Here is a 21,538-nt window from a genome sequence, read left to right as displayed (position 1 = left end):
GAATTATTCAAACTCCTAATTACATTGTTTCAAGTAACACTGAATCAAGTATATTTGTTTTCTGTTGCATAATCAGATGTGGGACTGCAACTCAGGGGAGAAATAGGAAGTAAAGAAATTCATGTGCAAATTGTCTATATAGACGGTATAACTGAAATAATGGGAATGGATGTGATTTTTAAGACAGTGAAGACAGAAGATATCAGAGGATCAAATACAGAGCCTTCATAGATAACCATGTTTAAGTGGCAGAAGAAGAATAAGAAGCTAGGGAGAAAGAAAAAGGTGCATTTCGAGAAATAGGAGGAAAATAAAAGGGCTATGTCAAAGAATCCAAGGGAGGAGAGAGTATCGAGGATGAAGTAGGAAAAAACCAATTCAAATATGGCAGCGCCACAATTAGAACCACACAAGACCTAGTAGCGGGAACACTAAGAATGAAGTCAATAGATTCATGCTGTAGAAAGGTGAAAGAAAGAGAGATGATTCTTAACAGGCCTTTAGTTTGGGCAATAAGGAAGTTGTTAGGAACCATGGTGAGGGCAGTTTTAGGAGAGTGATGGGAACAGAAGTCAGATTAGAGACCTGGAATTGAGTGGGGGGTGGGAGGGAGGGAGAAGAAGTGAAAGTAGTGTGTATAACATTTAGAAGTGTCTTAGTGCGGTATTAGAGTCAAGTGATGGTTTTTGTTTGTTTTTAGAAAGTGGAAATATGAGCATATATGTAGGCAAAGGGTAAGGGATCATAAGAGAAGGAAAGATTAAAGATGCACTAGAGAGGAAATGATTGACTGAGAAAGGCCACAGAGGAAACTGAAAGGGATAGAATCCAGAGCACAGGTGGAGTTAAGTCAACAAGCATTTATTAAGTGCCTACTATATACCTTGCTCAGCACTGGAGACACAATGAAAGGCAAAAGTAGTCTTCATCTTTAAGGAGCTCGCAATCTAAAAGGCATAAACAAGTAAATAACCATGTACAAACAAGATATGTACAAGATAAATTGGAGAAAACCTCAGAAGGAAGACACGAGCATTAAGGAGAATTGGGAAAGGTTTCTAGTGGAAAGTAGAGATGCAACTTAGCAAGGAGGAGGGCCGTCTGATCCTCTGGAGACTGGGGAAGATGGGTGAGGACATGAGAGGTTTATAGGCTTGGAGGTGGGGCAGCTCTGATCTCAGTAAAGTCAAAGATACAGCTATGTGCTGAAAGCAAGATGGGCTGGGGGTAGAATTGAGAGCATGAGAAATCCTGTTGGCTTGTCTCTTTCCCAGCACCTGCTGGTAAATGAATGAATGAATGGAAAAAAATTAAGGGCTTACTAGGTGTCTAGTATTGTGCTAAGGGCTCCATGGGGGAAGCTCCATTTGTGGTCACTTGGTCACTTGTAACCACAATGTTCACTTTCCCTTCCCCTTGTCTCCTAGATTTATATTCAGGCGTGGCCAAAAAAAATGGAAGTGGTCATCTTTTGGGAGCTCATTTGGAAATGATGTCCTGCTGTTGACAGTTATTGATTCTGTATCTTTACTTCCTTCTCAGAAAAGGCATTGTCTTGTTTCTTTTTCACAAAAGCCCCAAACCTCTCAAATTCCTGTTTGAAGGAAGGGAGTGTTATCTCCAGGATAGGTGCTGTCCGCTCAATTTCAGTCAATAGTCAATTGATAAGCACCTATTAACCTCCTACTATATGCCATGGCACTAGGAGTATTATGATAAAAACAAAGTAGTTCATATCTTCCCTCAAAGAGCTTATATTCTTTTGGGGGAAACCATTTTCAAACAGCTTCCTATTGGCCACTGAATCTTGTCCATCTATAGTTGCCTCTGTAGAATGGGAACTGAGAGGATTATTAGCTCTGGGTACCCACCTGTCCCCAAACTTGAGTCCTTTGCCTATAAGTTGTATTTGGGTGCTAGAATCCAAGTGCACCAAAGCTTTGGGTTAGGATCTTGCTGGGATTGAGGGATGTCTTAAAATTTTTTAAAAGAACATCTAAAAATATAGCCTTATAGGTTCTTTTGTGAGTCTCCCGAGGCTAGTTGGGCCTGAACCAACTAAGACTAAAGCTGAAGGCACCAAAGCAGTCATAATGGCCTATTATGTCATATTTCTTTAGTCACTCTTGTGAAATTGGTGGTGGTTCTTTCTCCTTTAATGGGTGCTAACTAGGTGGAGGACATTTTATTAAATAATTAAGAGGTTCTTGTACTTGTTGCTTAAGTACAGAATTAAGGAATTTCTGGTGAGATGCCCAGAAATGAGATAATATTATAATACCTTGCATTTATAAAGGATTTTATAGTTTACAAAACACTTCAATAGACATTATCTCAATTGATCCTTCTAAAGACCCTGTGAAGGACAGAAATATACACTGATAAAAAGTATCTAACATAAAAAATGTTGTTATAAGAGACTTGGAAATAGATGCAGATGTCATGTTTATTGAATTTGCAGATTAAATAAAGCTGATTGAAATAGATGGCAGAGTCACATGATTCAAAAAGATGTCAAGAGGCTAGAAGATCTGACCGAATCTAGTAAAATGAAGTTTAATGGGAATAAGTGTAAAACTTTAGACTTGAAGTAAAACAATATCAACTTCACAAGCACAAAATGAGGGAGGCCTGGTTAGACAGCAGGTCTTATGAGAAAGATCTGGGAAGAGTGTGGCAAATGGCATATACCCATAATCCCTGCTATTGGGGAGGATGAGGCTGGTGGATCAATTGAATTCTAAGGAGTTTGGTGCCAATCTGATGAGTCCAAAGGAATGTGGAGCCAGCAGGCTGCCTGAGGAGAGGTAAACTATGTTGGAAATACAGTAAGTCAAAGCTTCCGTGCTGATCAGTAATGGAATTGAGTTTGGAAGTGTCTGCTGGACTTCCAGCTTGGGTGAGATAGGAAGACCTAGTCTCAAAAAGAGGAAGGAGGAGGAGGAGGAGAACAGGAAAGGAAAAAGGAAGGGATGTGGAAACTGAAGTTCAGAAAGGCAAGTCACTTGCTCTAAAGGACACACAGCTGGTACATGGCCAACCTGAAATGAGAATCCAGGTTTCTTATATTTAGCCCAGTACTCTGGAGTCAAGAAAACCTGAGTTCAAATCCAGCTTCATTCATTTCATAACTGTGTGACCTTGAGCACATCACTTATCTTCTGTTTTCCTCAGTTTCCTCAATTGTAAAATAGGGATAAAAATAGCAACTGCCTCCCAGTATTGTGAGCATCAAATGAGATAATATTTGTAAAGCCCTTAGCACAATGCCTGGCACATAGTGAGCACCATGCAAACCCTAGCTATTATTAGCTACTATTACTACAGAGAGCAGGACAGGAAGAACTCCATAAGGAAAGAGGCAGAAACATTTGCAAAGAAAAATTGTACAAAAAAATCAGCAAGCATTTATCGAGTGTCTGTTATATACTAGGCACTGGGGATACAAAGACAAAACGGAAGCAGCCCCTGCTCTCAAGGAGCTTCCGTTCTATCTGGAAAGCTACATGCCCAGCAGACACCCCTCTTATTAGCCGTGTGACCTTGCATTAGTCGCTTAGCCCTTTGAACCTTAGTTTCATTGTCTGTGCAGTGTGTGTAATAGTGCTATCACTGCTTAGTTCCGCAGGATTGTTCTGAATAAAGAACTTTGTGAACCCTAGAGGCCAATATAAACATAGATTGTTGATATTAAAGCTGATAGTTCACAACGTAGATGGAAACAAAGGTCCTTTGTCTGGGGGAGAGATCCATGCCTGTGATGCTGATGGGAGCCGATATCTGCCGGCACTGAAAGACCAGGCACCTCATTTCTCATCAGGCCACGCTGAATAACGAAAGTGTGTGTTTTTTGTCTTTTGTTGTCAGGGATGCCACGATCATCAACCACTCCAGGAATGGCAGCTACAGTGAGAGCTCCCTAGAGGTCCGCATCTGGCAGGAGGAGGAAGAAGTCGTGCAAGCCAACAGGAGGTGCCAGGACATGGAATACACGTAAGGCACCCACTGCTCAGGTCTTACCAGGAGGCCTAACAGCTCTGACAATTTGTTTCCCTTGAAACCGCAAAAAATTTCCTTTTTTAAAAATATGTAGTGATTTTTTAACATCACTATCTCCTTCTTCTAACTTCTCTTCTCCTCTGTTGCTGTAATAGAACCTCCCTTGTAGCAAATAAGTAAAGTCAAGAAAAACAAATCATCCCATTGGTCACATCTGAAAATGTGCGCCTCATTTTGCATCCACTAGCTCTCTGCCAGTGGGCCAGAAATGGACCTGTAACGGTTTCCCATATCCCTCGTCACTTGCGCTAGAGTAATTGTGCAGGCCCATTACATGTTTGCTTGCTCCAGGGTCCTAAAAGAAAGTCCAGTTTTCAATTGAGGAAACTGATTAAAACAGAAGATAAGTGACTTGGTCAAGGTCACACAGCTATTAGTTGTCTGAAACTGGATTTGAACTTAGGTCTTCTTGACTCCAGAGTACTGGGTTAAATATAAGAGTGACATTGAGCTGCTGCTTTCTGAGTGAGAAAAGGAAGCACCTAGAGAGAAGGGAGGAAGATCTAGCTGTTGTCCACAAAGGAACAGTCAGTACATGTAGCTTCTGCATACCCATGTAATTTTATGCCAAAACCCATCTTTGAAACTGAAGTTATGTTAACAAGAGCTTGTTCTGTAGCTATTAATCTGTCTCTCTCTAATCCCACTGAACGTTGGTGTGGGGTTGCAGAGTGGGGTGGAATTGGAGAACGTAGAAAATATTTCATAAAATCACAGACCATAAGAGCGAGAAGGAATCTGGGAGATCATCTGGGTCACTATCTTCCCCCTATCTTATTTTCTCCCTCTCTTTTCCCCCCTTGTTTTAAAGATGAGGAAATTGAGGCCCAGAGCGCTTAGGGAACACAAAGTCAGCCAGCCTCAGTGTTTATGGAGCCAGGACCAGACCCAGGCTGCCAGACCCAGTGGGTGTTTCACCCACTACAACACATTGCCTTTTTCCATTTACCTGCCCATCTTGGGAGTCTTTCTTCAACTTCTAATCCAGGGGTGGGAAACCTGTGGCCTCAAGGCCATATATGGCCTTCTAGGTCCTTGGGTGCAGCCTTTTGACTGATTCCAAATTTTACAGAACAAATCTTTTTATTAAGGGGATTTGTTCTGTGAAGTTTGGATTCAGTCAAAGGGCCATACTTGAGGACCTAGAGGGTGACATGTGGCCCCAAGGCCACAGGTTCTCCACCCCTGCAGTCTATCTTTTTTATCTGTGATGGGCTCTAGAGGGTCTGGGTCCCTTTACCACCCTTGAGGTACAGCAGACCTCAGGGATTCTGGCCAATCTTGGTCCATAGAAAAGCCTTTAGTGGTTGCAACAGGTCCTCCTTCAACCGAAATAATTTAACCAATCAGTCAGTCAACAAGCATTTGTTAAATGTCTTCTGTGTGCCAGGAATTGTGGAAGTGAAAAATATTTCTGCCATCAAGGATCTAGACGATATGTACATATATGAGGTAAATACAACACAAATACCAAATAGATACAAGGTGATTCTGGATAATGAGGGGAGGCACTAGCAGATTGGGGCAGCTAGGTGGCACAGTGGATAGAATGCTGGGTCTGGAGTCAGAAGGACCTGAGTTCAAATATGGCCTCAGACACTTACTAGCTGTGTGACCCTGGGCAAGTCACTTAGCCTTGTTTGCCTCAGTTTCCTCATCTGTAAAATGAGGTAGAGAAGGAAAGGGTATCTTTGCCAAGAAAACCCCAGATGGGGTCATGAGGAGTTAGACACCACTGAAATGACTGAACAACAACAACTGGTATACAGGGGAAATCAGAAAATCCTTCATGTTGAAAGTGCTCTTCAGCAGAGCTTTGAAGGAAAATGAGGATTTGGAAACAAAATTTTGGAAGCAAATGAGACCGGACATTTATTAAGTACCAGCTGTGTGCAGAGCCCTGTGCTTGGTGCCAGGTGAGATAAAAGGTTTAAATAAGACATAGTCCCTGCCTTCATAAGATCATACACTTTACATCTCACCTAGGTCAATGTGATCATTTTACAGATGAGTGCATGGAGCTTATAACCCAGTAGGAAGATGTAGCACATAGGCCAATAGCTATAGCATAAAAGGATGCAGGGTCGATACATTAGATAGGGACAAAAATTAGTACTATCTACAAACTTCCTGAAAGTGGTGGTATTTGAGTAGGACTTTAGGGGCATTGTTCCGTAAAAAAGGTGTTGAGCAAGATTCTCGGCATAAGAATTGGTGTTAGACACAGGCAGAAGTTAGGGAAGTGTGAATTCTATATGGAGGATGGTGCAAAAAATAAAAGTTGGTGGACCAACCTGCCTGACATTCTCAATGCTCTTAGATGAAGACATCAGTGGGGAAGGCAGGTTCAGGTGATAGATCTGTGAGGTGATGTTAACATAGAAGTCATGATAATTATACTGGCATGAATAGTTAGCCCCAGATGCATACAGGCACACATTAACACATACTTCAATGAAGAAGAACTCAATGATGACCTCATTGGTCAGATCTGCCTGCTCCTATATCTTACAATTTTACTTTGAAGGTGGTACCAGTAACTCTACCCATTCTCTGAAGGTATTATTACTATGTGGGGACACATGAGAATCCTGTCTGTAACCTAGCAGTTTTTTTGCTCTTATTCTCTCCCCAGCATAAAAAATCTCCATGCCAAAATCATAGAGAAAGATGCCATGATTAAGGTCCTTCAGCAGCGATCTAGAAAAGATGCGGGAAAGACAGATGCCTCCAGCTTACGCCCTGCCCGCTCTGTCCCATCCATTGCTGCAGCCACTGGCACACACTCGCGCCAAACATCTCTTACCAGCAACCAGTTGGCTGAGGAGAAGAAAGAGGAGAGGACCTGGAAAGGGAGCATTGGTAAGTTCCATACCTCTTAATATTCTCTGTACTGAGCAACAGGTCACAATGAAATATCAGTCAGCCCATCAGTAAGCATTTTAATAAATGCTACTTACTATGTACCTAATAGTTGTACCAGCTATGTACCAGGCACTGTGCAGATATAAAAGATGGCAATATGTGCCTGCTAAATGCACCTACTATGTTCTGGGCAACATGCTAAATGCTGTGGATCAAAGGATGGCAATATGGGCCTATTAAATGCACCTACTATGTGCCAGGCACTGTGAACACAAAGAATAGCATTAACAATCCCTGCTCTCTAGGTGCTTATCATCTAATAGGACAGGAAACATGTCAACAACTGCATGCAAAAAGGAAAAAGTAGAGGAAAGATATTAGTACTAAGGGGGACTAGAAGAAGTGGGGCTTCAGTTGAGACTTGAGGAAATCCAGGAAGCCAGAGGTGAGGAGGAGGAACGTTCCAGGATTGGGGGACAGCCTGTGAAAATGCCTGGTGTCAGGAGATGGAGTGTCCTGTTGTATGAGAACTTGGGAGAGACAGGACAATTAATGGAAAGACACAGGAGGATGGAGACAACATTTTAGGCCTACATTGGCCACTTACTGGATGAGACTTTGGGTGAGTCACTTAACTTTGCTCCTTTGTAATGGGGACTAGTAACTGCCCAATGGATCTCACAGGTGAGGAGCAAAAGAAATAATAGATTTCAAAGTCTCTTGGAAAAGGAAATGTGCCATAGAAATATGTGATACTTCATCCTTTGCTGATGTGTTGTGGCCCTTTTGACTTTTAGCAGACAGCTTCATGAGTTGCACTGGCCCAATGTATTTCTCTACTCATAGCCAAGCTTCTAGTAGATGATTCTCTTGGGCCTTTGCTGGGCTGGTTTTTAGCAGGAAGACACACGTCTGTGGCTAGGTCCAAGCTCAGCACCTTCCAGCTTTGTGGGACGCGCCAGAGACTGCATGGCCTGTGAGGTCATGGGGTCACCACATTGAGACAGGAGAGGAGGGCATTAGTGCATGATGGAGTATTTGCTATTCCTATTATGTAGGGCTGGACTTTAGGGAGGCTTTGTGGGTAGGCACTAATAAAGCTGAAAGCTATGTTAGGTGTCATCTGATCCAGCTTGCTCATTTAAAGAACAGGAAATGGGGTTCAGGCAACTTGGGTCTAATCCAATAAACATTTCTTAAGCACTTACGATGTACCAGAGGTTGTGCTAAGCACTAGGGATACAATTAATAAAAAGAAAGACATCCCCCTGTCCCTGATGAGCTTAAAATGCCAAAGGGAAGACAACCTACCAAAGGAGGCAGGAAAAAGAGGTTGGGAGATGGGGATGGGACACTTGTGGGTACCCAGTGCAGAGCATCTCACCCCATGGAGTTGAAACCAAGCAGCAGCTGCAAAATAGTGATCTGAGAGTCTAATTGGGTGACTTGTCCAAGGTCACACAGGCTGTAAATAGCAGACTAGAGATTCAAACTCATGTCCCATGACTCCCAAGTTTAGTGCTGTCCTCACTGCAGTTCCTGGCAGAAATGCCTAGGGTTGGGGTTAAAAATCAGGACTCAAGGAGGCCTAGATATAGAGCTTTGCCATAGGCACAATCCTAGACACCTTTTCTTTACAGAATTCCTCCACTTTCCTGTGCTGAATTTCCAAAGCAGCTGGTATGGTGGGGTAAAGTGGGGAGGGCAGTTCTCTGACAAATTAGGCCTCCTTTGAAGATACTCTTCAGGAGCCGACTTTGTGCCCTGTGTGATGTTTTCTCTCAGTATTGCAGACAGGGGTGGGGAGGAGTGGGGTGGGGATGGGGGTTCTAAACCCAGAAACACTAGAGAATTCTGACTGCTTAGTGCCAGGGGGGTTAAGAATATAAGGGAATATGAAGAATAAGAAGTCTGGTGATCAAAGCTACCCAGCCAGGATCTCTGTTTGAAGTCCCTCCACAGTCTTGTCTCAGCAGCCCCCCGCCCTCAAAGGAAACTGACTTCAAAGAGGGTGTGTGGACAGCAGCTGTGCTCATCAAAGACCCCTTCCAGGGCAATTGTGCTCCGCCTCATAGATAGAGAGGCTTGCTGGAGACCCAAGGAAGAGAGGCATGATCAAGGACAGCTGGAAATGTGTCAAAAGGAGACCAGCCTGAAGTCAGTTTATGACATCTACCCACCAGGCATTTATCTTCCTCCTCCCCTTCCAACCTTCCAAGAATAGAATAGGGCTGCCACCAAAACAGATTCACCTGGAATCTCAGAGCTGGAAAGGATCTCAGAAGTCTCCCTAGTCTAACCTTTACCTGAACAAAATTCCCCTCTGCACTATCCCTGGACATGTGAAAACCTTCGGTAAGAGGGGGATTCTGGCAGCTCATCTTATTTTGGACAGCTCTGGTCGTTAGCAAGTTTTTCCTTGCAACAGATTTTGAGACTTCAGAACTTCAGGAAATGTTTCTGCGGCCCCCGTTCCCTGTCCCTCCTTCCCATTTCTGCCTTCAGTAATGACTAGGACGCACAGAGACGAATATCCACTGCTCTTTCAGGGCTCTGAGACACATATCTTGATTGGCTTTATAGGGAGGTAGATAAAAACCTCACAACATCCAATTCTGGTTTGTGGAAAGGACTCAGGCAAGTTTCTCAATTGTCCTGGCAAAACTGAGATATCCCTGGTTTGGGATGATTGACCAGAGCAAAATCTTGAGTAGGCTTCTCTTCAGGCCAAGGGATACCTGCTTGTGGTTAGAGGAAATCTATCTATCACTGCTTAGGTTGCTTTGGGAAAGAGGATACGTAAACTTAGCTGATGTGGGTCTTTCGCGAACTACCCAAACTAAGACAAATGGGCTTAGAAAGCATTGTGGTACAGGGAAAGCACATTGACCCCGGATATAAAGTAGTTGGGTTCAGATCCCTTTCCCAGGCCCTCTTAATGCTTGCTAGAGCCTTCCCTCTGTGATGAGGGCCACGTTATCCCTGTATATATCTTGTTTTTACATCAGTTGTTCCATATCGTTTCCCCCATTTGATTGCGAACTACTTAATGGCCTCAGGGACTGTTTCTGCCTTTCTGCCCCAACACTTAGCACTGAATAAATGCTTGTTGATTTGACTATATTTGATTGATTATACTTACTACCTGTGTGACCTTGAACTTAACCCTTGGGCTGCAGTTTCTCCATTTGTAAAATGAAAGGGTTGGACTAGACTTCCTTCAAGCTCTAAATCTGTGCTCTTATAATGAGTAGCACTTAATGGTCTATGTATAAACCCCAGCAGTTTTTGGAGACAGCTTTTCCTAAAAGATATGTCTCCCACGTTAAAAACTTTCATGGCCGACTCAGGGATTTCTCTTTTGAAAAATTAGCTCTTCTTTGAATATTCTTCCCAAGAGTCACACACATGCCCGGTGTCCTGTTCCTTGGTGCCCTGGCCTTAGGACAGGATCTTCACCACCCAGGTTTGCTTGGAAACATCTGAAGACCTTCGTGTCTAGGGTGATTCATTTCCCTTCTCCAGCAGCTACAGCCTTAGGCACTGTCTGGGGGATATAGTCAAGGAAGGGAGGCTGACTCCTTGTGAGCACCGAGCAGTTTGCCCAATCCTAGATGCCCAGGGTGTCCCCATCCTATTGGGGTCGCTCTATTGTCACTCATTTCTCTTAACCTTCCTTCCCACCCCAAGGTAAATAAAAATGTACCTCTTCTTCTTTCATCTCTTAACTAATCTGGCAAACCTGTCATTGACTTGTCCCACCCTAATTACCATTACGGAATGGTGAATAGCAGTTTGCTTTTCAGCAAGGATCTACATGAGGCCACAGAGTCATAGCCAAGGAATTGGCTATAGTGGGGAGAATTTCAGGAATAGTGACAGGCCAGCGGAGGAAATGTTTTTTAGGCCACTGAACACATCACCTGTGAGGGAGGCCAGCTTTCTTAAGACATCACCAGGCAGCAAACCTGCGTACTTTAGCTAAGAAGGAAAATCTTGCCCAAGCTTAACAAAGAGACTCATGATGCTGAAAGATGTTTCTTCTCTCACTCTCAGGTTTGCTGTTAGGCAAAGAGCACCATGACCATGCTTCTACTCCCTTGCTGCCAACACCTCCTCCTCTGCCACCGCCAGTGGCTTCATCTCTGTCCCCAGCAGCTTCCATGGTTCTGGTAGGCAGCTCCCATGCCAAAACAGGCAGTAAAGACAGCAGCACTCAGACCGACAAGGGCTCCGACCTCTTCTGGTCCAGTATGGCTACTTTCCCTAGTCGTGGCAAGCTGAGCACTACCCCTTCAAACAGCCCCATCTTGAAACATACAGGGGCCAAGGGGACTGGAGACAAGTTGGGTGAGTATTTCCCCATTTATAGGATCTGGACTTTTCTATCCAGTAAGGGAGGGGAAGGGCAGAGAAGGAAGCCTGGGTCAAGAGAGATCACAGGTAGAAAAGACATGTTGGCTTGGAGACTTCTGATGCACAGTTTGTATTTAACTATTACTGGACTTAGCTCCCTCCCTGAAGGATGGAAAGCAAAATTTCTTTGAGCATGAGGCCAAGAGTGGTGTTGTAGATGAAGAATCAGGAAGACCTAGGTTCAGATCTCACTTCTGGCTCTGATACACATTGGCTATGTGAACCCGAGCAAAGGGCTTAAGCTCTGAGGGCTGTAGGCCTGAGGTGTCAAACACAGGATGGATGCAGCCCACAGCACTCCTAAGTACCATCCTAACCAAATAAAACTATAGTTCCGATCTGATTTTAATGTGTTAATATATTAATGAAAAAGTACAGTATATAAACATGTGTGGTTTTCTAAGTCCAGATGTGGCCTCCAGGGGTCCTTAATATTATATGGTGACCCCAGTTTCTTCTAGAATTTCACACCATTGCTTTAGGAAAACTCTATAAGACTATAACTTGTAGAGAGGGTACCAACCTGCGTTGGTAGTAGGAATTTCCTCACCTAGGAGTTCTCCTATACCAGAGGTGTCAAACCTGAAGCTCCATTAAGAACCAGGGAAATGTTTAACAAAATAAAAATACAATACAACATAGATAATGTTATTTTATGGTTTTCTACGTCAGTATGCCGCAGGCAGGGATCAGTTTCTATTTGAGCTTGACATTTTTGTCCTATACCAGTGAAATCACAGATCCAGTCCCTATCCCAGTGAGGGGTTTAACATGTCTCCCTACGATGCTTGCAGCATATCTCCCTACGATGCTTGCAGCATATCTCCCTACGATGCTTGCAGCATAGTAGTTGACACTACTGTGGAGTTCAGCAAAAGCTTTTCAGGAAGTGTGAGCTTTTGTCATCAACATTTTCTGAACACTCAGTGGCTACAGAAGTATCCTATTCATTGTCAAAGCCAAGGGAAAGTTGCCTTTTTGGATGTAAAGGGTGATTTTAATTTATACCTTCTGGGAGGAGGTGGGGGGAAGGCAGTTTTTCACAGCTCTTATTTGAGAAAAAATGAACTCTGTTTATTGAAAATATACTAATGGCACTTTATTCTTGTTCTAAACAGTAGGATCCCTTAGCTTTGAGGGAGTTATTTAAGTATAAGAGGCATCCTTGTAGAAATCTGGCTCAAGATGTATGTGCTGTGGTGGGGAGGGAAGGGAGGTAATTTAAGGAGAAAGATGAACCCGCCCAGTGAAAGGAGCAAGAGTCATGTTTGGATCTCACTGGTAAACTTGAGGGCATATTTAGAAAGGTTTCCTCCTTCCTTCCCCTCTCTCCTAAACATTCTTGATGATATTGAAAGGGTTTGGTTTTGAAGAAGGGCTTCTAAACCTGGATTTTTTTGATGAATGGGCTATTTTCACATATATGTGTGTATACATGTATATATGTATGTATGTATATCTTTCTCCTTCTTTTGGCAGAAACCTCTCCCAGCCAGGGGAAGCCGCCTGACAACAAAGGCCGAGTCAGCAGTTTGCTTCATAAACCTGAGTTTCCAGATGGAGAGATGATGGAAGTTCTCATCTAGGAGTTGCCCTCTTCCCCCGGGGAACTTCCCATGGAATTTTGATGCCCAAGAAAAGTGTTTTAGGGCAAAGAAAGGGGGATGAAAGGGAGGGAGGGAGACAGAGAAGGTTGGTGGGTGGGATTTCAAGAACAATTCAAAAAGATAGGGATTTCAGACTCTAAAAACACATTTATTTTTAAAGGTAGATGGAAACAGGAGACCTACATGCTTGAAGATGGATGAAAGTACCCTGGATTGTTGCAAAGAGAGGAAAAGGGGAAGATAAGCATGGATTTGGAAAGGAATTTAACAGAAAATAGAAAGTGTCAGTTTTTATTGTATAGAAAATGTATCTCTTGGCGAGGCTCTGTTCAGAACCATTCTCTGACTAAGAATGGTTAAGCTCCCAAATTGCTTTTCCTTTGAAAGCCCCACGTTCCTTTTTGAATGTCTTTTATAAGTGAAAAAAACTGTTTGTCCATCACTAGAACCCATTCTGATTATACATAATATCCCTGAACCCTCATCAGGGCTTCCCATGAAGGGTTATGAGCATGTTGGTGTGGGTGTGAGTAAGTACAATTCGATGTCCACAGGGAGGTGGCGTATTGGAAAGGGATGGCAGACCCTAGGCACCCTGGCCTGATCCAGATTTCCAGGAGATTGGACACTCTCTTCTTTCCCTCCCACCCTAGATTCAGCAGTGTCTTCCAAGAAGGTCATGCTCTTGGGCTTTTGGCACTTTCTCCACCTTAAGTTCATCTTTACTTCTTAGAACTAGGATTTCAAAGAGCATCATTTAAGTGGTCTCATTATGCCTTCTGTGCTTAATAATGAACTAGTAGCTTTCTAAAGCCATATTGTAGTTGTCTTACTTCTCTCTCTACCCTATCTCCAGACCCCTAGCTCATGTATGTGATAACTCATTCTGACTGTGAAACTTTTCAGGATATATCATTGATGATGTGACTTTTTTTCTTTAAGAGAAGTGCACTGCCTTTCTTCTGGCTCACATGGCCTCTTCTAGAAGTTTAGTCGGTCTTACCCAATCCATTATTCAGATTTCTCTAGTTAAGAGGATGGGAAAAGGGGGTCTTTCACAACAGGGCTTTATTGGGCCCAGCTCCTTCTATACCTCAGCGGCCACCTTGTTCAAGATTTCTTGTATTTGTGGGCCCAGGAACATCTTCCCATACACATACACTGCTTCTTCACCCTCATGATTATTAATGAGCAGCAAATTTTTTGGTAGAATATAGGCTTTAGCTTCCCTCTTCCAAGAATGTGTTTAGTAACACACTAGCACATCTAGTAGGAGTGTCTGAATATTTATTCTTCTGATTAGCTTTTCCTAGACAAGGCAGGGAGAACACTGAATGTAAAACTAGATGATGTCTTAGGTAGTTATTATTCCTGGTTCACTCTGGAATGGAAAGGGTCAAAGTGACATTGCACATTTCTTCACTCTCAATTTGGTTTCCTTTAAAAAGTTTACAAAGTTCCATGTCATGAGAGGGTGAGCCTTGGTTTTAGAGCTACCTCTCCAAAATAGCTCCAAATCAGTTAATAAACAAGTCTTTATTAAGCACCAAGAAGGCATTTCTTTACATTCTAGCCATCCGTGACCACTACCTTGACCACGGAAAAGTCATTTTTACTTTCTTCGACCTGAGTTTCCTTTTCTGTAAAATGAATAGGTTGAACCAAGGTTCTTCTCTGCTCCCAAATTTTATCCTTCTATCTCATTCATTCTACTTTTTTTTCTAGATTTTTTTCTTCCCATAGTCACCTAGAAAAAAAATGTGAAATCCTGTGTGTGGTTTCAACTAATTGACAGCTAGAGATAAAATACCTTTGGAATTCCTCCCACTTGTCTGGTCAGTTCTTTTAAGGCAAGTCTTTGGAATTTAGCTGATGTGTGGATCTTAGCTTCCCCATAACATGAGCTCACAGCCTAACCAAATGAAAGTAATGAAAGAGTTTTCATCTGAAGAGGAGGGAGAAAACCACTGGCTTTTGACCCAGAATGGACTTTTTGTTCATGTTTAGTTGTTGAAACCTGCTCTTTGTTCACATAACACAGATCACAGAAGGCAGGTTGAAGATTGGGAGATGCCTATTTCCATTAGTGGGCTCTCCTCCTCTTTCACTATGAAATCCCAGGGCTTTTAGGATGGGGTGGAGTATAGGTCAGAGGTAAGTGAGGTGCAGAGTGAATGGAATGTTTCCATCCTCATCTCTGATCCATTTTATTAGCTCTTGTGACAAGGTCAAGCAGATGGAAGCTACCCCTGAAGATATTGATCTCCAGCACCACTCGGTATTTAATGAGCACATGCTCCCCCCCATGTGCTGTCACACCTGTAGTAATACAGAAAATTGGGGTGAAAGTCTGGAACTGAGGCCCTTGAATTCTATCACTAGCTGCCATAAGTGAGAAATGTTCATTGATATCACTAATAAAGAGGGTGTGTTAGCATTCCCTAATAAACAGTGTTAACAAAAGAAAGCGCTCCCTGAAATTACTCTTCCGTTGATTAGGACAGAGGATTTTCCATCAACATATTCAGCAGATTTAGGCTTTATCATAGAACACTACTGGGAATATTATTGGGGTGGACAATCAATGACATGCCAAGAGAAGAATAAATTCTCTTTATACATGCTGAAATATTGCTATTAAAATTATTTCATTGACAACATTGAATGAATTAGCCATGATGAAATTATGGCAAATTAGTTTGCATCTCCAGGCCTCAGTTTCTTCATCTGTAAAATTAGGAGAAGAAAAACAGACTGGATGATACCTTCCAACTCATCAAAAAACTTAACCTGTCCTGTAGTCGGTGTGTGCAAAAGGGCATTCTTAAAGGCTCTACCAAACATTGTACATCAGGAGAAAATTCTCTGACACGAGATTTTTCAGCTATGTCTAATAGTAGAAGAGGTCCCCGATCCCCCCACAAATAAAGAAGACACCTTCATTTCTTAACCTGTCAAGAATTTCTTCTTCCCATTTCCCCTCAGTTCTTGCCCTCTTAAACTTCCCAGATGTAAGTTAACCCAGACAGTGGAAAGTGCCAAGATTAGCCTATCCTGAACGTGCTTCCAGAGTAGGTCATCATTTACTTCATTTGAGGAGCATTGACTTCTCTGCAGTGAAATGAAAGTTGATGAACCTTTTTTCCCTTAAAAATAAGGCTGTGAGGGTCATAAGTGAGCAGTTATCCTTTGGAGTCTATCAGTGTTCTTGAACTCCATCAGAAAAGTTTGGTTTGAACCAGGAGACTGTTTGCTCAGAGTGAATTCTGGTCTTAACACAAAGAAGGTCTTGTGGACAGTTATGAAGGGGAGCCTCCCTCTTGAATCTCAGGTGCCAGAGAATACAACTTCCTGAAGGTTAGCCCCACCTCATCCTTCCCACGTAAGCTTTAGTGTCTCCTTTTAAGCATCTGCATTCTTTGTGTCCAATCTCACTCCTGTTTATCATCGAGACTATGAGTACATATAACTATGGTGGCCAAGACACAAACTCTTATGCTAAATTCTAATTGGATTCTGGTTGCCATGGAGATATCAGAGGGAGATGACAGAGAGGCTCATTATCTTTGGGTTCCCCAATGTAAATGCCCACCAGGAACCTAGAGATTCCTACTACAATCCAATAATGTGTGTAAGGAGGGAATGATGAAGGAGCAGCTAATGGAACAGTGGCCCAGAATGTCAGAGATGTCACCTTTCCATAGCAGAGAACTGTGCCAAGCCAAGAGATATGTTTTCTAGCACCATGGTTTTGTTAATTTTGTGCGTTTATTTTTGTCTGTAAACATTTTTGTGTCACTCTTTATGATTTTGAATTTCTTATCAAAGAAGTGGTATGTCTATAGCAAGAGAAATCCCACGGATGTTCTTTCGTGTTTCCAGATAGACTATGCGATATACATCTTCCTTCTTGTCAGTCCACCTCCTGTCCCCCAAATCTGAGGTGACTCAGTATATGTTTTGTAAACCTTTGTTTTCTTTCTTCATGAAGAAATCTAAATGTTTCAAAATGTGTGTGTTCAGTGAGTGGACTGTTTAAAGTATTTGTATCTGCAAAGTGTGGACTTCTTGGGAAATGGATTATTTAGCAAGTTACCAAGAAATGGTCAGCAGGAAGATGACAGTGGTTAGCATTTTAGTAAGTGGATTTCTTCAAAGAAATGGCAAAAAATGCTCCTTTTAAAAGTTTCTTTCTTTTTATAATAGTTGTACCCTTTTCTCTTCTAAATATTTAATGGTGTACATATACATGTATATATGTAAGTGCATATATACAACGGGTGACTATCAAGTGATGTGGCTAAAAAAATTACTTTTAGCAAATACAGCAGACCTCATACATCCAAGTGAGTGATGGACCCTTTAAAGTCATCTGGTTGGGGCACCATACATTGATTCCATGTTGCTGCCATTGCTCAAAACGTATCTGGATCATGTCTTGCCTTGGATGTATTTTTGAGTATCCTCAGTGCAGGCAAATCTCCTTTTAAAGGGGATTTCATTTGATTATTTGGTGCCAAATCTCTTGGAAAAATGGGTAAACAAATTGGGTAAAACCAATTTTTTGGTGAATATAAATTTATACCTCCCAAAGCTGATTTCCTTTCCCAGGAATCACAAAATCCCTGGGCTGGAAGACCTCAGAGGTCACCTAGTCCTACCTTTACGTAAACAGAAATGCTCTCTATAGCAACCCAGTGAAGTGGTCATCCAACTTTCACTTGAAAGTCTCCAGTGATTGTGGACCTTGGTACTGCCCAGGGCAACCACCATCATTTTTGGAAAGTTCTGTGTACCTCAGGCAGTTTCTAGGATAAATTGTGATCTGGATCAGTGTGGTGAATCCCACATCATGCTGATGAAATCCTTTTCATATTTATATAATTGGTTAAAAAATTCTTGCTTTTGCCTTGGATAATTCTTGCCCATTGTCCCAAGGGAACCAAGTAAATTATGGCCTGAAGCTTAGTTCTGACAGCGGTGCCCAAAGAGGGGTTCTAAAAATGTTTTGATTAATAGTAACATTATTCAAGGAATACAGGAGGATAACATTCATTTGGATGTATATGTTCTAGTGTATTTGTTTGTTTGCTTTTTAATAAAAGGTTCCATCACTCTCATGATGTCATGCATGTGTTTATATGTATATGCACACTCTGAAAGTATATGTGTATATTCATTAGTACGTACATTCAGTAGGTATTGAGCAAAACTGTGTTCTACGAAATGCATGTTGTTTTATAATACCATTGCAGTATGCTTTTGCTGTGGGATTTTGCTACTTCGTAGAATTAAAAATACAGTAACATATAAATAAATATATTTGCAGCATTTTCTTCTAGTATCAATGCAGAAAATTTTCCTCTCCAGCGGTGTGTTTACAAACAATTTTGTCCTGAAATTTGCCCACCTCGTAAACAACTATTTATTACAGAATGGAATGTAGGCAAATGTAAACCCCATTTACTATTTGCAGATTTAAAGAAATACTCTTGGAAGTTCTCAGCATTTTCCCTTTTGGAAAGAGCAATGGTTCATTCCCCATAGTTGAGAGCAGAGTCTAGAGAAAGTATCACGGGTTGGATGCTTCTCCCCACCTCCAGCGATGGTTACGCACAGCACCTGCTATTGTCACTCCTGCCTGCTCCATGTGTATGTGTCTTGGTGCTTTGTGAATTTGTGCTGTATTCATTCCAGGTGACATCGGTAACTGGTTGTAAAATATTGGCATGTGATTATTGCTGGTCTGTATAGAATGGGGTGTACAGTGTTGTACAGCCACATGGGGATGTGTACATAGGGGGAAGTCCAAGAGTGTGATGTGTCCCCCGCAGCAAATATTGATATTGTTGGTCAGCCAAAGATTTTCCTATTCTTTGCTGCTTAAACTTGTGCCTTAATATTGTATATAATAAATGGATTAAATGGTCTTTTTTCCTGGTGGTTTTTTTTTTAAATCTTCCCCAAAGGTGGTAGATAATCAGCATTTACTGACTCATGTTGCATTTCTCTTATGGGGGACCAATACCCTTTAACTTTTGGTGGGAGAAGGGGAAATACTAGACTTGTATTGTCAGCCTCATTGTCATCAAGAATTCCCAATGAGTAAATTTCCTCTGCCAACGTAGGTTACTTCCTGCTCTGCACTGCAAGGTTCAATTTCTTAACCAAGGTCAAGCAGCCAATGTATGTTTGTCAGAATTAAGACTCAAAACTGGCTTTCTGACTTCAAGAATGGCTCTCTGTTATAACATCCTGTCTCTGACCTTGAACTTCTACGTTCAGAAATGTTTAACTCCTTCTTCTGCACACCTCTCCAGCTTATAACACTGAGGCAATTGCTGCCACAGGATGTCAAATCCCGAAAAGGAAGTGAGTCACCTGGGGTACGGGGATTTTCAGGTCTCAGGTCTCCTTCCAGACCACTTAGGACAAAGGGAATGCCCTAAGACTGTTGTTGCAGGGAGTATTGTTTCCTTTTGCATCCCACATGGGGAAGTCTTTAAATGGCTCCTGTATGCAAAGCCTGGTTAGTGTCATTTGTTAACTGGACACTGTCCCTGATAATTAACAACAGACCAAATCCTGGTAAATGTAGTGAGTGAAATGCTCCCCCGGCTTCTCATGGCAGACTGTGTCAGCAGACAGTTCTTTCTCTTTCATTTGCTCTTGGCCCGGGATCAGAGACATGAGCACAGAATTACAGACTATCAGAGCTGGAAGGGACCTTCAGGATCACCTAGTCCAATCTCCTCATTTTTTCAGATAAGGAAACTGAGGCTTGAGAAAGGAGAAGTGACTTATTCAAGTTCACAATAATTGACAAAACCAAGACTCAAACCCAGATCTAGCGATTTTATGGCAGCTAGGTGACTCAGTAGACTCAAGCTTAGGTCTTTTACCTTACACTGTGCCGATTCTTCGGTGAGGCTTCTTCCAACTCTAGGGTTCCGTGATTCTTATTTGGCCCAGAGGTTCTCCTTTTGCCTCTTTGTGTTGCCGATGCTATTGGCAGAGCTAGCTCCCCGGGAGCTCCGAGAGCCCTCCAACCCTAGTGACTGTCAAGATTGCCACTGACTTCTCAAGCCCAACAATTGATGGTTTCAGAAGATCTTCTCTAATTTGGAGCCTGAGCAGTTGCTAATTTTTATTAGGGCTATAACCAACTCCTAGTATTTCCTAGTATTTAATGACTGCTGTTAGTGTAAGGTCCATGAATAAACTCCTTAGTTAGGGGCCCTATGTCACAATGAAGTTGGAAAGGTAGGTAACTGGGAAGGCCGGTGAGTTGTTACTAGGGAAGGCTACTATAGCTGATTCCACCATTCTCTCCAGAAAAAAAATCATTGTTACTATGACTCCCTCTTCTCTTCCCACGGGGATCTGGAACATCAGGCAAGAATGTTATTGAACTTTGTCCTCTCTGTGGCTTCTTCCTTTTACTACTTTCCCCACCCCATACTCACCTCGCCCTAAGTAGAGAAATTCCAAATGCAGGAAATTGCATGTTGTTGTTTCAAAGAATTACAGAGAAAATGAGAAGTTTCTTAAGTAAAATGTTGTATATATTGTGGCTAGCCAGTATATCCAAATTGCAAGATTTGGGTCATTGCCTACTTGCATTTCCTAGCATAGACCCTAGAATGAGAAATCAGAACGGAAGGGATTCCTTCCTCCAAAACAAGGTTTTTAGAGGAGGGGGAGTGAAGAATGGTTTTTGAATTGCTGAATTTAAAAATCAGCTTTCAGGCTGGTATAGAAAGTGACAGGACATATAGGCATTTGATTCCTAGTACCATAGGGCTGGTGTCTTTAGTCCCAATGGTAAGATGCCAACATGTCCTGGCTTTACTCCTGGAGCATCCTTGAAGACAAGTGAAAGAGAAAGAGAGCAAACAGCAAGAAAGAAATGGTAACTTTACCCTTATAGTGACTATAGAAAATTTAACTAGCATTTATTAAATGTTTACTCACTGCTAGGCATTGGATATAAAGAAAGGCAAAAATGTGGTCTCTGGCTTTGGGGAAATAATATTCTAATGTAGGCAACGTATAAATAACTATGTAAATATATGATATACATAATCTCTTCCTTCCTTCCTTCCTTCCTTCCTTCCTTCCTTCCTTCCTTCCTTCCTTCCTTCCTTTCTCTTTCTTTCTTTCTATCTTTCTTCCTTCCTTCCTTCCTTCCTTCCTTTCTCTTTCTTTCTTTCTATCTTTCTTCCTTCCTTCCTTCCTTCCTTCCTTCCTTTCTTTCTTTCTTTCTTTCTTTCTTTCTTTCTTTCTTTCTTTCTTTCTTTCTTTCTTTCTTTCTTTCTTTCTTTCCATCTATCTATCTTTGCTAGAAGATAATCTTGGAGGAAAGTGACTAGTACCTAGGGAACCAAGAAAGGCCTCCTGCAGAAAATGGGATTTGAGCTTTGGCTTGAAATCATGATAACTAAGAGGCAGAGGTGAAGAGGCTGAGTGTTCTAGGGATGGAGGAAAGCCAGTGCAAAGGCATGAAGATTAAAGATGGAGTGTTTTCCTCAAGGAATAGGAGCAGGCTTGTATAGCTGCAGAGGGGTATAGTATAAGCCGATTGGAATGGT

General features: G+C 42.1%; 1 protein-coding gene across 1 annotated transcript in view; it reads left to right on the top strand.

Annotated features, from left to right (window-relative positions):
• AMOTL1 (angiomotin like 1) overlaps window positions 1–18,878 on the top strand; it is a 166,349-nt gene extending 147,471 nt beyond the window's left edge. The window contains exons 10-13 of the mRNA XM_036744064.1: window positions 3,868–3,993; window positions 6,695–6,921; window positions 10,981–11,274; window positions 12,820–18,878. Of these exons, the coding sequence (XP_036599959.1) occupies window positions 3,868–3,993; window positions 6,695–6,921; window positions 10,981–11,274; window positions 12,820–12,926 (754 nt within the window). The 3' untranslated portion in view covers window positions 12,927–18,878. The remainder of the gene's footprint in view (window positions 1–3,867; window positions 3,994–6,694; window positions 6,922–10,980; window positions 11,275–12,819) is intronic.
• Window positions 18,879–21,538: the final 2,660 nt, after the last annotated feature.

Source organism: Trichosurus vulpecula, chromosome 2 (genome assembly GCF_011100635.1).
Source record: "Trichosurus vulpecula isolate mTriVul1 chromosome 2, mTriVul1.pri, whole genome shotgun sequence".
Lineage (NCBI taxonomy): Eukaryota > Metazoa > Chordata > Mammalia > Diprotodontia > Phalangeridae > Trichosurus > Trichosurus vulpecula.
Note: the sequence above shows the minus strand (reverse complement) of the source record. Positions and strands in the feature narration are given on the sequence as shown.